At 35.3% G+C, this 17,093-nt stretch overlaps 1 protein-coding gene and 1 long non-coding RNA gene across 2 annotated transcripts; one reads left to right on the forward strand and one right to left on the reverse strand.

Annotated features, from left to right (window-relative positions):
* Window positions 1-1,673: 1,673 nt before the first annotated feature.
* LOC145589697 (protein CURVATURE THYLAKOID 1C, chloroplastic-like) lies at window positions 1,674-7,590 on the reverse strand. The gene is made up of 7 exons (XM_081646377.1): window positions 7,440-7,590; window positions 7,218-7,335; window positions 5,633-5,727; window positions 5,289-5,375; window positions 3,040-3,102; window positions 2,139-2,176; window positions 1,674-2,021 (listed from the first exon to the last, which is right to left on the reverse strand). The coding sequence occupies exons 2-7, from the start codon at window positions 7,315-7,317 to the stop codon at window positions 1,967-1,969; spliced, it is 438 nt and encodes a 145-aa protein (XP_081502503.1). The 5' UTR covers window positions 7,318-7,335; window positions 7,440-7,590; the 3' UTR covers window positions 1,674-1,966.
* Window positions 7,591-8,553: 963 nt separating this feature from the next.
* Window positions 8,554-13,946, forward strand: LOC145589698 (uncharacterized). The gene is made up of 3 exons (XR_014101791.1): window positions 8,554-8,829; window positions 9,120-10,350; window positions 12,879-13,946. It is a non-coding gene; the product is annotated as an uncharacterized LOC145589698 (long non-coding RNA).
* Window positions 13,947-17,093: the final 3,147 nt, after the last annotated feature.

Genomic DNA, 17,093 nt, shown 5'->3' on the forward strand with positions numbered 1-17,093 from the left:
ATAATTTTTATTTCCACCAAAGCCCGATGATTTAACTCTCACATAAATTAGGGTTGAAAATTGAATACTCCCTCCATATTTTATTACTTGCTCACTTGTTAGAATCATGTCAATGAATAGATTATTAATTTTCAATTGTTATAATTTATACTTATTGATAATTAAATATATTACTGATCAAAAATCTATACCGACATGCGTGTCCAAGTAGACAATGAGTTGAGTAGGGCTTGACTCTAGCTCAAGGCGTCTATTTGAATTTTTCTTGCACCGAAATTCAAAGCATGAGTTTCAAGAATCAACCTCAATCTAAATACATAATATTGGGGTATATATTTTTTACAAACAATCTGAATTCATAAACTAGCTAATAAGAATGTAAAAGATAGAAATTGTCTTGAAATTAACGAACAAAGTAACAAAAAAATGCTAAGCAACATTGTTCAAGATTTCTGTTCAAGTGTTCAACATTAAAATGTCAAACGAAACTTCATAACTCATAACATATCATGATACAGAAAATTCAACAACATTATTGCTTTTAACATTAACATCTTATCAATTATTAACACTAAACTGCCATAAAAATCAAAGGTGCCTTGCTTGTTTTTCTTTTCTTGATCTACACCTTAAAGGTGTCTCCCCTTGTCTCTTACACCGTGAATAAACTGGTGAAGATGGAGTGTATTCAGGAGATGACAGGGTGTACTGGGGTGATTTAGGTGTATATTCAGGAGATGATGCCCAAGATGGTGTATACTCAGGTGTCTTGGACAAATAATTAGGAGACGACGGGGTGTATTCAGGTGACTTTGGTGTGTACTCAGGAGACGACGGAGTGTATTCAGGTGACCTTGGTGTGTACTCAGGGGACGACGGAGTGTATTCGGGTGACTTTGGTGTGTACTCAGGAGAAGATGGGGTATATTCGGGTGACTCCGGTGCGCATAGAGGTGACTCCGGCGTGTATACAGGAGACGACGGGGTGTATTCAGGTGAGTAGGATGAGAATCTTGAATATGGGGAGCATGAAGGAGAAAAATTGGAAGCTGCTGACTCCATTATTATTGAAAAAAGGTTATTGAATTGCTTGTATCTGGGAAAACAAATAAAGGGCACTAAATTTGTGGAGAACAAAGAAGGTTGAATTGCTAGTTTCAGGAATAATAACAAATCAACCGCCATAATATGTGGAGTATATATAGAATTTGCGTTACTGATCGGTTACTTGTATCTTACAGATGAAGTAACATCAAATACTTAACCTAATATGGATTGAATTTGCTTGGTATCCTTTTAGACCTTTTTTTTTTTCTTTGTTTATCATTTTGGTCATTAAATTATTTCTTTCACTTTATTCAAAGAGATACTCTAAAAAGTTTCCTTAAAAAAAACAAAGAGATATTTTTGTAATTGTTATGCTTGTGAATCTATTACTCGTATAATAGTAATAATAAAAGTTTTTTTTATATAGATATAAATTACACTTTTTACAAGAAATTAACCTTGTAAAAATCAATCATACTGCATAATTGTAATCCTACCCCTCTTTATAAAATTCATTTCTTAAAAATATAAATACTCTGTAATACAGGTTATAGGTTTCCCAAACCAGGTTATAGGTTACCCAAAATTAGTTAAAATTAGTTCGTGTAGAACATTTGGACATTGCATAATATAATAAAAATACTGTTTATCGGGTGTATCCAAAAGATTTTGTACGAGTAATACATTGTGATTGTTTCGTTAATCTAGAACTCCAAACTGGACCATAGCTCCTACAAAGCAGAAACTTAGGCAAGTACTACTATGCTATACCATGTATCATGTCACTAAGTAATATGCTATACAATAAAGGGCTTAATCTTGGTCGTTCGAGTCCCAGAGGCCAGAGCTAATGCATCATACAGCAAAAACCGAGATAAACACATCAATACCTAATCAACAGATGATGGTACGGTGTCCTTCACTGGCCCAAGATGTTTGATACCGACTTGTTGATGTTCCTAAACAGCTCCTCTCTATGATAACGCAAGGCCCCCAATGAAAATTTCAAAATTAGACAGAGTTGATGAAAAGAAATCAGGCAATAAATAAAGAAAGGATGAAGAATAAGTTGAAGAGAAACTTTTACTCACCTGTCAGGCTTGAACAAGAGATACCGGTAAATAAACCACTGGAAACAAAAAATATTACATATGAAGTTATACATCGAAAACCAATTAGGATCAACCTAACATCAAACAAGAAGAAGAAGAATAAGGGCAGAGGTTTTTAGTATATAATATGATCACTAATCAGGAGAGTCTCTTCATCATACGACTAGAAGGTTAGGTAAAATTATTGAGGTTTTAAGCATGAAATTGAAGAGTGAAACAACATATGGGTTGCTGCTATACATGGCCTTCATCCATTTCCCTTATGTCTAGTACATGTCTCTTAACAAAAAAGATGTGATAAGAAGGATTGGCCATCATTTAGAACAACATTCGGCCAGTGTAAAGAAAGTTTTAGAGATTTTACCGTGGGAGAACAATCTACCCAACTTCTCAAATCACATAAGTATATGATTCTATAGACCTACAAACTCAGCCACCCTAACTTCTTTTAATTACTTGCACAAATGAGAACTGATGTAGCTCACCTAACAGCAAAATTCATCTATCAATAAAGCATTGAAGGGGAAGCTTTGCCTTTTGTTTTGAAAGTCTTTTGGTTATGCAAACATATGAATAGTAACAAATAGTCATGAGCTCATGACTGTTAAAATAAGAAACCAGAATCATAATTTAAGGTCCAATGTCCACATTTCCTCTCCTGACAACCCCGCCCCCTCTCCCAGGGCTTCTTGTTTCTGTGATATCATTCAGTCCAGACACAACAGCTTAGCAGTCTAGCTACCACCAATATGAGTCTCATAAAAATTAATCAATCACCAGATAGAAGGTTGAAGTTAGATTAACAGATTGATATAAATATTACAGAGTAGTCAGTGCCAACACTTGCAAGTTTTAAGCAAGCATAGTAGGATATACTTACCGAAGAGAACAATATCCCAACAAATTCCAAGAAACCTGGAATTAAAGGAAGCTTGTCGACTGCCTGTTCATAAAACGGATATAACAGAGTCAAAAGAAGGGAAATCCGAAAATCTGTTTCTTAGCCATAATTCAAAGCCGAAAAGATGACTGGTTGCAGATCAGTCCACATTACAATTTGAAACTCAAAAGATGGATCAATGTCAAATTATAACTTATCTCTAAAACTTCAACCTGATGAATTGAATATCAGGATTAATGCATAGAATAAAAGAACTGCATCTCTAAAACTTATAATCATCTCATGTTAAGAAGCAACATCATCAAAAGACAACATGTGATATCAGAGTCCCGAGGATCTTACGGCCACAGAAAATGCTCTTTCAAAGAACTTAAAGTTGTACAGGATCTTGTGCCTCAAATTGAAATATTGAATCTTAATTGAGGAGAATAGAAAAAAAAATGGTTAAAGAAGGCAGAAAGATCCACCTCTGAGTATGCCTTCAGAATCTATATAGAATTGCAAATCACAAGTTCACAACTACAGAACAGTTACAAAATGACATGAATGCCAAGAAAGTGAGAGAATTGCAAAAAAGAATCAGAAACCCAGATTCCAAGAAGTGTTGAGCAAGACTAGATAAATATGACCAAATTGTACAAAAGTTATGTAACTCAAAAACAATCAACATCAATAAAATTTAGGACAATTATCCATGTCTCCATGATGACAATGAAATTTAGAATATTCTCAGATAAACCCAGTCATCACGTATGGTAATAGAGGTTATTGTATTTTGCCAATGCACAAAGCAATACTAATGCCATTAAATAAAAAAAAACTAAAAAAAAAAAAATTCCCCTCTCCCTCCTCATTCTACATCTGTCTTTCACGGTTCTGATTCATCCCAAGCTACGCCTTCTTTCCCCCATCTCCATACCTCTTCATTATCTCTCCCTCATTACCATTCCTTCTTCCTCTCTCTTTCTCGTCATCTCCAAGATAACCACAGTATACATTATAGCCAGAAGGAGACCCTAAAATCATTGTGAGCAAATTTCATCCAAGCAAATGAAAGGTTTCCAGTAAGATGCTTAGCTTTTTGAAAGAAACAGCTTTTAACATCCAAGTCAATATCATGAATGCAACACTTCGGGACTTGACCAATGTAATGCCTGATTTATCAACAGTAATCATGATGAACATTATTGAATGTTTTCTTTAGCTTGTTTTACAATTTTGAAGAGAGAAAGCCTGTCAAAAGCTTGTATAATCTTTTATTATTGCTGCTATCCAAAAATTAATCACGATTATCTTCTTGTTCCACTCATCTTTATCTTTACACTTTAAATACTGCCGACTTATGGCATTCTATAACAGAATAATACAAGATAGATGTTTTATTAACTGAAAATTTGTGCAGAAATTGAAAGAAAGAAGAAGATGAAAATTTGCATTTAAATCTAGAAATTACAGGTAATACAAGCTTTCGAGAAGCTTGTTCATCATGGTTTTTCTCTCATTAGTCTTCACTTTATATAGCCTTCTTATGTCTTAACTATCAGAATTTGAAAGAAAGAAAGAAGAAGATGAAATTTTGCAATAAAAACTGGAAATAACAGATAATATAAGCTTTTGAGAGGCTTGTTCATCATGATCTTTCTTCCATCGTCTTCTCTTTATATAGTCTTCTTATATCTAAATACCAGACTAGCTTTTCCTAAAAGCTTATTATAACTGATTAAGTATTGCATTGCCTGCACTACCCCTTTCCCTTAAGCTAGTTCATTACAAAATGTCAGCTTATGTAAGAAAATATCAATCAAATTCCCATGGTAAAATAATCTCCAGGCTTCTCTATACTTCCCCCTTCATGTTTTATTGGAAAAAAATCTATACTATCTATGGACATCTCCAGAGGTACTGTTTACAATACTTCTATTTTTCAAAAAATTTCCCTTTTTACCCATAATTGGGAATTGTTTGTCAAAAACCAACAGATAGATTATCAGATCATTAACTACTTTAAGGTATTGTCAGAATGGTAAAGTCCTAGTCACTTAGTCAGAGCAAAATAAAAGAGAGCAAGTACAATATAGAGTATACAGATCTTCTCAGTACAATCCTTAAGTATGGTTCTTATTTCTTAAATATACCCACGCACTACCATGCTTTAAGCTCACATAATGCAAAATAAAAAGTCCATAGCACTAAAAAAAATTTAAAAAAAAAAAGTCCATAGCACTTACCGCAATGACATTAAGTGAGGCCCAAAATGCAATAACAGCTGTCAACCCCAAACCAATAACAGCAATTCGATCTTCAGGGCTATCCCACTGCATCAACAATAGTCCAAAAAGTTACACATTTGAATGCCAAAAAAAAGGGAGAAGAAGTTAGAAATTTGGTATTGATTATAAGTAGTTAGTTGTGCTAGATGGACCAGCCGACCAAAACAAAAACAATGTTTAACTTTCAAGTTTCAATTCTACTTGCATTAATTTAGGAAGGTATCTCTTGAGAAGGTAAATACTACATGACCATCAAAGTGGACGCAGAACAGAAGGTAGGGAGGGTGCAAGAGGATGCTCACAAGATTCTGAACTGATTTGACAACATTCAAAGACGTTGAAGAATCAGAACTGTCACTTGTTGCTTTCACAACAACCGCCACACGGCCTCGTCTTTCTGAAAAGAAGCACCCATCAAGATAAGCAAGAAATTTAAAATATACATGATTCTAAAAGAAGAAGAAGAAAAATAGAAGTGGTGTACATAAACTACAGTACATGAACATGATATATGAAACACGAGCTGAGCTTGAGAAAGGATTCCCATTGGGTTGGGGTCCAGGTTTCTTAAGCCATTTCTAACCAGTTGTGAATAGTTTCTGGTGTATTAACATAATAGACATAAATGCAATCGAAATACATAAATGCAATCGAAATACATTAATGGAAAGTCTACATTACAGACAAACAATTCCAGTTGAACATTTTTTCCTTTCTGCAAGTGTATCTTCATGCACTCCTCTATAACCTCAGCAAGTCTAGAAATGGACCACTCCTCTCTTAACTTACATCACCTTTTTCTAGAAGACATGTATCCAAAAGGCAAGAACTGGTTTTCTATTGAAGCTTCCAAACTGTCTTACCCTAATCTTACCATTGACTTTAATCTCTTATGGATGATAAACACCAGAGGTAACAGGAGATAACAGTTAGTTATTACTCTGCCATATTACATTTTGATCAATATACACTCTCATGATATGCGCCAACAATAATATAGGCATTTAGGATGAATCCTCATCCCTTAACTCACTTCATGTGTCAAAATACATAAAATGAAAATTGAGACAAGGCATATGGTGTCAAGCCTAGAAATGGGCTTCTGAGAAAGCTTTTCCTTGTTCCTATACCTTATCACTGGCTATTCATCGGCCAATTTAGTTAGCCGTGGTGGTCAACTTCTCTTTCTGATCTGCTATTTCTGACTTTGTTACTCTGGTGCCTTCAATGCCAGTACATGAAATTTTAACGGCAAGCTTATAAGTTTTGTGGGTTGGAATTTAGGAATGTCAGAGAATAGTATCTAATTATGACTTCATCAAAATTTGTGTATTTAGACACCTAGAACAGCAACTATAGGTTGGGTTTCAGCCCCAACAGTCTGTAATCAGACGATATATTAGATTAGGTTTTTGCTATCTTGTTAAGGTTGTCTACAATTGAGTTACATGAGATCTGTTGATTTCCCTCTCTGCTTGTAGTCACTTCATCAACTCAATAGCAGCTTCAGTCTTAAGATGCATTACAAGCAATTTCATAATACCCCCAACGTTGCAAATTTAGTTATCATATTATCACATGCCTATTTCTCTTTATTATGTGAGTAATAAATGTTATTATGTTAGAATAGGCATGTAAATAAGGGACGGAGGGAGTAGTTTGAATTACACCATCACCGGACAATTAATTCCGAACCCAAATAGTAACTCACAAGCAAACAGTTAGAGTATAGAATTTTCCAAATCAGAAAACAAAATGAACATTCATCAACTGCCAGGTTTCAGTAACAACACATAATCCAAAAACAACTACATTCACAGAATAAATTTCAGACAATGATTAACAAATTACAGCTTAATAAAAGGCAGTAAACAAGAAGAAATTGACCTGGGAATGCACAAACTGGAAAGTTTGAAGTGGGTTTCAAAGAGGGTTTTACCCTATTCATCAAAATGGGAAGAGAAAGATTTGCAATTATAGAAGCCATAATCACAATCCCACAAACCTGTAAAAATTAAAGGAGTGACAAACTTTAGATAAAATTCTACAAATTATATAATTAACAAAAAAACAGAGAGAAATTATGTGAGACGAAGAAGATGAATTTGCCTTTGTTGTTTTTCAGTAGAGTGAAGTTGAAAATAGAGATTGTAAGCCGGAGACAGTATAGAGTGGAAGAAGACAGGTTGAAGAATTTCAAAGCGTTTGAGTGGCTCATATTCAACACACCTCACCACGTAACTCAATAGTCAAGACCCACAAAATCTTTTTCCCTAGTGTGGTGGTAAGTGTAAGTAACACTAGTAGCAGTTTTACCCTAAAAATTTTGTTTTCAAAATTAGGGTGTCCGTTATTTGGATAAAAACCGAAATCCAATTTAATCCGAACCGAATTTTTAATTTGGATTGGATCCAAATATTAAATCGAATTGGATCGGATTGGTATTTTTTGAAAATTCGGATTTTCGGATCGAATCGGATTGACCTTGTTTGGATCCAAAAAACCGAATTAACCGAAATATAAAACCATGCTTTTTACAAATGAGGATTGTTTAAATTAATCATGTAAAATTATGTTAATAATTACATCAATATTTATTATGTATTACTATGTTTTCAATACTTGTATAATCTTGTACAACTATGTTTTCAAGACTAAAATTTTTGTAATTACTTTTTATTTTTATAATCACTTTACGCTCTAAATATTTGCAATGTATTTTAATTTGGATTTTCGGATCAGATCCAAATAACCGAATTATGATTCGGATAGGATTGATAAGAAATTTGGATCGGATCGGATTGGATTTGAAAATCAAAAATCGAATTTTATTTCGGATTGGATTGAATTTGGCCTAAATCCAAACTGAAAACCGAATAGTCACCTCTATTCAAAACTTCAAACCGCTAATGATACCGCTAAAATCATTAGCAATTTTACCCTATTTTTATCATAAATGGTGTAACTTTTAGAATATTTAACTTTGTCAGTTTTGAAACGAGTGTGCCAATGTCCCTTAAAAAAATAAAAACAAAAAATTTGTTATTCATATTGTTATTTGTTACATATTGATATTTTGTATTCAAAATATCACATAAAAAATTACATAATTTTTTTTTTATTATTTAAATACATAATGAAAACAAATGGAAAGGAGAGCCACGTGGCGTTATGAATAGTTGCATGGGTGACGTGGCGTAGTGAGGAGGGTTTACATGACACGTGAACGTTGTTAGAAACACTTTTTAATAGATTAGTACAGATAAGAAAAATTGTACCTTGCTCAAGATTATCTATTACTCAATTCATTTCGTAATAATCACAACGCTTTCCTCTCACATTCGTTTCATAATAATTGCTTTTTTTTTTTTTTTCTTGAACAGGAAATTGATAACTTTATACAATACTTTATACATTGACGGGGCTATCTCGTCGCCGACGAACATCGCCGGCCAATTTTGGGCGATGCAATGCAGCTTCCGACAATCTTCCAACATTGGTAACCTTCTTCTTCATCTTGATTTTACTTCAATTTAGCTAATTCGTAATTGCATATCAACTTTTTTTTCAATTTACTACTGTTAAACTGATTTAACTTAGAAAGTAGGGTTCTTTTGCTTTAAACAAAGAATTTATTTGCTTACACAATCCTTCTTATCGAATTCCGGTTTTCATTTCACTGAGCATTATGTTTTTCGAATCCAGTAGTTTAATTTTGTTGCTATGTATTAAAACCCTAAACAAATTACTTACTATTTTTTTATGACATTGCTGCTTTTCTTGCATTAGGTTCAAGTTGTGGATTACTGGATTGAATTCTTGTAATTAGTCCAGTGAAACGACATTTTACGATTCTGGGTATTGACATTGTGATTGATTGGTTATTGGATTAATCTGATATTGTTTGTGTAATCATCATTATGGTTGGTTTATGAAGTTCTTGGTCGAGTTTACTGATGATGGAGATATTCATGTATGTTTATATACAGAACCGAGGATTATTGGCTGTTGTTTATGTTGTTCGAATGTCATTGAATTTTTACCACAATGTGGTATTACTTGGTTTAGTTTCCTTGATTAATATGTTGGCATGGTATCAGCAGAATTATGCTGTGGTTAAGAATTGACGGGTTGAGATGCTTAACTATCGGAAAGTATTGATTTTGGTGAATGCAGGGGTTAAAGAAGATATATGAAGTAGAGAAGCAACTGGTGGTTAGACTGTTGTGATTTTCTCTTTTTGGTTTACTTTATCTCCTCCTTAAAGTGAGATCTTTGTGATGGAAAAGATACTCAAATCCTATAATCAATTCTCAGAATTTTAAAATTAAAATGAAGGATTTTCTCTCCACTGCTGTTTGGTTTGAACGGAGTTCTGCAGCAGCTATCCCATTTCAAGATTCTCGTTTTAAAATCCTTTCAATATTGTTGTTTTATAGACATTTGTTAAGGTGGACAATTTTGATGAGTTCCCTGGTCATGTTGTTGATTCCCAAGCTCTTCAGATGGACTGATGGAATATGTTATTTGCCTGCTAGTTCATCCTGGGCCTTTGAGGACCCAAGAGTATATATCATCAATCAAACATGCTCTATCAACAAACCTACTGGAAGTAGTAACTCTATTTTAGTGCTAGACTATTTCTCTGTGAGGACGCGTTGACATCAGTACAATGCTTATAAGATGACCAGCAGCCACGCCTTTTGTTGGTATTGGGAGACTTTAAAGTTTCGATTTCAAATGGTTGGTAACAACTTTGTTTAAGGCTACTGAGCTGGCTTGGTGAATTTGTGCTGTCAATAGCTGCCTTTATTGGTGGCTCCCTGATAAGTTGTTGAAATCTTCATGTTGAGAAGCAATGGTATCCTGTAGGTGCTTGGTCTTGGTTGAGTTTAACTGAATAAGCGACAAGGGTATACACCAGTGCTCGTAATTTTGAGAAATTTTAGCATCAATGACAAGAAGAATTGACCTTGCAATCCTCTCATTATTGTCATGCTTACCTGCGTCATCGGTGCAGGTAATCTCAGTCCCGTGAAGAATTATTCTATTTCTCAGCTCTCTACTGTATTGACTTTAATGTCAGAATTTATAATTACTTGTATGAATCTTGCAATACTTTCGTATTTTCCTGTTCTTGGTGTGGTTCAAATTTTGTTAGGAGATAACTCTTGATTTGAAAATTGCAGTATTCGTTGCAAACTTGTTGACACCTTTTCTATGTTAACCCTTACAACAATTTCTGTGCAGTACTCATCAGACAGAAACTTCATCATCTATTTATAGATTTGCCTGTTTATAATGAAAATAGCTAAACTCTCATGCTAGGTAGTGCTTAGTAGCCTGTTTTGTTTTCTCCGACTTGTTATTATTAATGTCTTAGCTCACACTCTTCACAGACAGACCACATTTTTTGACAGGATTTTCTGGTAATAGGAATCTTTTTGTTACTGAACAATCGTCGTCTTTTATGTTTTCATGCTGCTTCAATGCAGTGTTATTGTGATGAAGAAAGAACCTATTTAGACTTTAATTACACTAATTAAGATGCTTAATTAAATCTTTAACTTTTGTCAGAATTTTCTGTGCTGGAATTCTTACTTTTTTTTTGGAAGATCAAATTTGATATCACTGGTGTTAGTCAAAATTACAGTAGGACTGCGATTAGACAAATTTGGTGCGAAATAGTGTGCCATTTGAAATTTTCGTACTTTTTGTTGCTACATAGAAACATTTCAAACTATGGTGAGTTGGTGAATGTTTTATGTGTTGACATGTCCCCTCTGGGATTGTGAATGGATTAAGTGATTAACAAACGACTATAAGTTTTGGACAATGGAAATTAAGTGTACTTTAGAGATATAAGTATGAGACTCTGTAATCTGACATCCTACAATATGATGGTTGGTTTCTACTATACTTTGCCTCCAAGCGGTCTAGCAATCCAGACTGTAATTCCTTAACCCAAAAACTTGTTCGCATGATTGCATGTTACCTATATTTGAATCTCCCATGCTGATGGTCAGTGGATGCTCATACTTGTTCACATGAGCTTTGGCTATTCTGATTTGTGTCTTGACTGATCATTTATAATTTAAGTTTCTAAATCATCAGGATTATTACTGGACACTCAATATCTATAGCTTCTATTATTTCTCCTCCTAGACTAAACATTTTAAATGTTTGACTTCTTTTCTCATAGTTCCCTTACACCTCTTCTGTTTATTAGGTATGTACTCCCCAAAGATATATAGTGAATAGCCTATGTGTTAGTCTTGAGCACTTAGGATTTTAGGAGTAAGAATTGTGACATATACAAAACAGGTGGCTGAATTATGCTCTTCATTCAGTAGTTATGGGGAAAATACACAATATATTGCAACTTCATTTGTTTTGTGCATCTATTTTCTTCTTTGACTTTCAAATGTATCGAATTTCTCTGATCATACATGTTTAATATCAAAATCCATGTTACCCTGGCCTAATATGATGTTGTGGCCTATAAAGAGTGTGAAAGGAGCCTTTGAGTTTAGGCCTCTAACTACGTTTTACTAGAGTAGATAAAGAGGAAGTTAGCTGGAACCAGTGTGGCCTGGAACTGATCGCTATTATGGAATGTAGATCACCAGCTAGGTCAAGTAACTAAGCAAACCAACTACTACTAAATTCTTTAAGAAAACCAAATTTGGCTGCCTAGTGGCCCTAGTCTGATTTGTATCAGTCCTGAATCTCCTGATCCACAATTCAGATCAATGAATCAAGTTCAGAATTGCAGATAAGCAAATTTGGCAACCCGTAGGATTGTCCTGGGATTTTAGTTACACCAATCTAGATAGACAGCAAGCAGCCTCATGACAGTCACCAAAGCAAAAAAAGAAAGACAAGGAATCACTTGGGGCTAAGGCACCTTCAAAAATGAGTTGGTAGCTTAGTCACCTCCATGCCTACATTGCTCTTTCAAGGCTTGAATCACAATCTGTGCATCACCCTCCACTTCAACCTTTCTTCAGTCCATGAGTGATCTTTAGCCAAAGTTTCACCCAACTTAGGTCCAATTATGAAAAACAAATTTGTAATCTGATTTTACAATATAGTTCAATAGGAATTATTTGATTTTATACTGGGAACTGAGAACATATATCTTTGAACTCTTTATAGTTTGTAAAAAAGAAAAGGTCACTGATAAGCTCATAAAAATATTTTCACTGTGCAAATGTTGGTACCAGCTTTCAGAAATTGGGCAGTTCATCAATTTGATCTATGTTTTCCAAAACCCCAATATTAGCTTTTTAAAACTGAAAATTTAGTTTCAGTTATTGCTGGTTTTAATTGCTTAATACGGAATATTAGTTTCTCTGCCTTCTGAAGCTAACCAAAACAATATGCAACTTTGTTCAAGCAGTTACATGTTTCAATATATATAAGCTTTAGCTGGCAGTATTAGTCTAAATGGCAAAACTATACCTGCCTTCTTTTTTTTTTTCTTTTTTTTTTTGGGTGTGTATTTGTTGAATTTTGCTAATTGATACCTTTCATTACCATATACAGATATTAGGTTCTTGGCTAAAATTACAGCATATTCAATGTGCCAGAGTGCCACACAGAGCTTAATTTTTTAATTCCCGTGCTTGTAAAAGGTTTGTCTTGTTCATAATTTTAATTGAACTTAATATTTCTACTACTACTATTTCACATGCACCAACACAAGGGCACAACGAATAGGATTCTCATTCATGCTTAAACAGGCAATTTTTTACTGTCTGTTCAAATTACCTTTGCTGCATTTGTTTTTCACAAAAGATGGCTTGTGAGATGCCACATTTGTTTTTCACCAAAAGATGGCTTGTGAGAGAAACGTAACTCATGGCTGGGCCACTAGGCTCTCCACTGTCGGGCTGTAATTCAAGTTCTGACCGTTTGAACATTAAATTGTCTTTGGTTTCCATACGTGTAAAGATATGCATCTCATCCCTATTGCTCTGATAAAATCCTTAAACTTTATAACTATTGCTCATAATCCTAAGAAAGTGTAGTGAATAGTGAAGGAAATTGCATGTGTTTTCTGTTGTGCAAGATGTCCTTTTGCAGATTTGGTATATTCATTCCGTGCTTAATATCATGACTAGCACTAATGCTTGCAATCAGAAATTGGCATTTGATTATGGTTGCATACGAAATATGGGCCTTCAGCAACTGGTATCTTTAGGCCCACCCTCCAATGTTTCCTAGCTGCTGGATGCTATAAATTGAAGCTTCAGCATTGTATCTGACCCACTATAATATTCAGTGTTCTGTAGTGTACTTACTGCATTTTACATGTTTGTATACAATTTATTGCTTAGTGAGATTACTGAGATACACTTTACATGTTTGTATAGTAATAATTACTTTGTAATCTAATAAGTTCTGGTATTGGGATTGGGTTATAATTAGGAGTTATTCATTGGATTATTGACTGAATTGGACTGTTAGTTGGGACTGGTAGATGATCTTTGCCTACTTGATCTTTATTAATTATGAGCATCGTGAAAACTAAAAAGCATGATCACTGCTGTGGAAACTCATATTCCCACAATGGAAAGAAAAAATAAAAATTTGGATTTGGTGAAAGATCGAAGGGCATTTCGTGTCCGAAACTATTGCTTGTTTTGCCACACTTTATGTGGAACACGGAATTTGCACTTTGAGCTTAATCTTAATAGATGTTGATTGTGATAAAAATTGTCACCTTAATTAGCTTACTTAACCGTAGTACAAGCATCAATACTTTCTTAAACTATTGTTTCTTTCACTGTCTTACGTTTTCCCCTTTTCTGGTGTCATGCTCTCAATGTTTATGTTTACATTCACCCTTTCTGAATTACATTAACATAACAACTTTTTTCCTTTCTTTGTCTCTGCTTGTTGCTCACAGTATTGTGTAATTTGTGTTGATGTTTGATTGGTATCATTGCATATACAAACTTGATGAGTAGATTTGGAGTTAAAGAAATTGTGTTCTGATGAGATCTCTTTTAGGTACCTGTTGTGCTGCATATACTTGACTTGAGGCTTCTTTATCAATATTTCCTTTGTATCCTTACCTGATCTTTAGCTAACATTCATATTGCTTTTTCACCATGTAGATATATACCTCTTTTGAAACCTTATATTTTTCTTGTTAGGTTGGGGACTGTATCAAACTTATAGGTTTTTATGTTATTAATGTCAAGAGAAAGGGATGGAGAGGTGGATCCGGACATGACTTGTTAGGTTGGGGACTGTATCAAACTTATAGGTTTTTATGATAAGATGGTGGACCCTAAGGGATGCAAAGGCTAAGGTTTTTACAGAAAAGGTAATTGAAGAAGCGGATTGGGATGGAGAGGTGGATCCGGACATGACTTGGTTACGAATGAAGAACTGTTTCCTAAGAGTGGCCAAAGAGGTCTTAGGGGAAGAACTTCGATACAGAGAGATACTTCGTGGTGGAATGAAGAGGTGAAAACAGTAATTAAGCAAAAAAGGGAATGCTATCAAGCCTTAGGAAAATGTAGGAGTGATGAAACCTTTGCAGCGTATAAGGAGGCTAAGAGTAAGGCAAAGGCAGCTGTTCGTCAAGCGAAAGAAAAGGCATATCAGGAGGTTTATGAAAAACTTGATTCCAAGGAGGGAGAAAGGATCATTTATAAGATGGCAAAGAGAAGACAAGAGGCAAGGAAGGATATTGGCATGGTGAAGTGTGTCAAAGATAAGAACCAAATGGTCCTAGTGCAAGAGGAGGACATCAAGGACAGGTGGAAGGGGTACTTCGATGAATTATTTAATGGAAGTAATGGAGTTGTGATAGGAGATACCTCTGTGAGTGATGAAGAAATCAACATGGAGTATGTGCGAAGGATTAGGAGAGTAGAGGTGGAGATTGCACTGAGGAAGTTGAAACCTAAGAAGGCGGTTGGCCCTGATGGGGTACCGATAGAGGTGTGGAGGTGTTTGGGTAAGATTGGTATTGATTGGTTAACAAACCTTTTCAACAAGATATGGACGGCTACAAGGATCCCACAAGATTGGAGGAAGAGCACCTTGGTCCCGGTTTATAAAAACAAAGGAGACGCTCAAGATTGTTCTAACTACCGAGGAATTAAGCTTATGAGCCACACTATGAAGCTGTGGGAAAGGGTGATTGAACAAAGGTTGAGGGCATACACAAGCATTTCAGATAACCAATTTGGTTTTATGTCTGGGAGATCTACTATGGAGGCAATCCATTTGATAAGACAAATGATGGAGTTTTATAGGGTAAAGAAGAAAGATCTTCATATGGTCTTTATTGATTTAGAGAAGGCATATGACAAGGTGCCAAGAGAGATACTTTGGTGGGCAATGTTGAAGAAAGGTATCCCACGAAGGTATGTAGACCTAGTTAAGGATATGTATCGGGATGTGTCAACAAATGTGAGGACATGCGGAGGGTTGACAAAAGATTTCCCTATTACAATCGGATTGCATCAAGGGTCTGCATTAAGCCCTTTTCTTTTTGCAACGGTTCTAGATGAATTAACTAGACCATTTCAAGATGAGGTTCCATGGTGTATGTTGTTCGCGGATGATATCGTTTTGGTGGATGAGACTAAGGACGGGGTTAATGTTAAGTTGGAGCAATGGAGGCAAAGGTTGGAATCTAGAGGGTTTAAGCTAAGTAGGAGTAAGACTGAATATTTGGTATGTCGTTTTGGCACTCAGAGGGGGACAAGCAATGAAGTGGTGAGTTTGGATGGAAAGGATTTGACCATGAGTGAATGTTTTAAGTATCTTGGGTCGATCATCCAGAAGAATGGTGACATTGATCAAGACGTAACCCACAGAATTAAGTCAGGGTGGCTTAAATGGAGAGCGGCCACGGGAGTGTTATGCGACCGCATCATTCCCCTACAGTTGAAGGGAAAATTCTACAGGACTGCCATAAGACCAGTGTTGCTCTATGGTACAGAATGTTGGGCTTCTAAGAAAGAGCATATTAAAAAGATGGAGGTTACGGAAATGCGCATGTTAAGGTGGATGTGTGGAAACACTTTAAGAGATAGAATCAGAAATGAGGTTATTCGCAAGAAAGTAGGTGTGGCAGACATTGCAGATAAATTAAGGGAAAATCGTCTGCGTTGGTTTGGACATGTAAGACGGAGACCCGTGGGTGCACCGGTGCGAAGAGTGGAAGAGTGGGATCATGGAGGGATTAAACGAGGAAGAGGGAGACCAAAAATGACTTGGTTGGAAGGAGTGAGGAAGGATATGAAGTGCATGGATTTACGTGAGGATGAAGTTTTGGATCGTAAGGGATGGAGGAGAAAGATTTATGTTGATGACTACACGGAATAATCATATTTGGTTCATGTTAGCCGACCCCACTTTTGGGATTAAGGCTTTGATTGATTGATTGATTGATTGAATGTCAAGAGAAAGGGACTAAACATGTTCGAGTTTATATAATTAGCTATGGAAGGGAAGTGGTGGGTTTGTGTTTTTCTTCCTAATCATTTTAACATTAGGATATGTTTTCTTGATAGGGAAAGGAAAGTTTATAAGTCGTTCCTTTCCCTCTCCCCATATCTGTTTACACACTGTTAGTCTAGGATTATGGAGAATACCACGGAAATCGTTCTGGCTGTGGCGAACGGATACGCAATGCTATTAATTAGTATCAATGTTATTAAGACCTTAATAACGTGTCGTAATGGTCCATCTAATGGACGGATGAAGTTTTGGTCCAGGACCATCCAATAATTA

This window comes from Chenopodium album, chromosome 17 (assembly GCF_948465745.1).
Source record: "Chenopodium album chromosome 17, dcCheAlbu1.1, whole genome shotgun sequence".
In the NCBI taxonomy this organism is placed as follows: Eukaryota; Viridiplantae; Streptophyta; class Magnoliopsida; order Caryophyllales; family Amaranthaceae; genus Chenopodium; species Chenopodium album.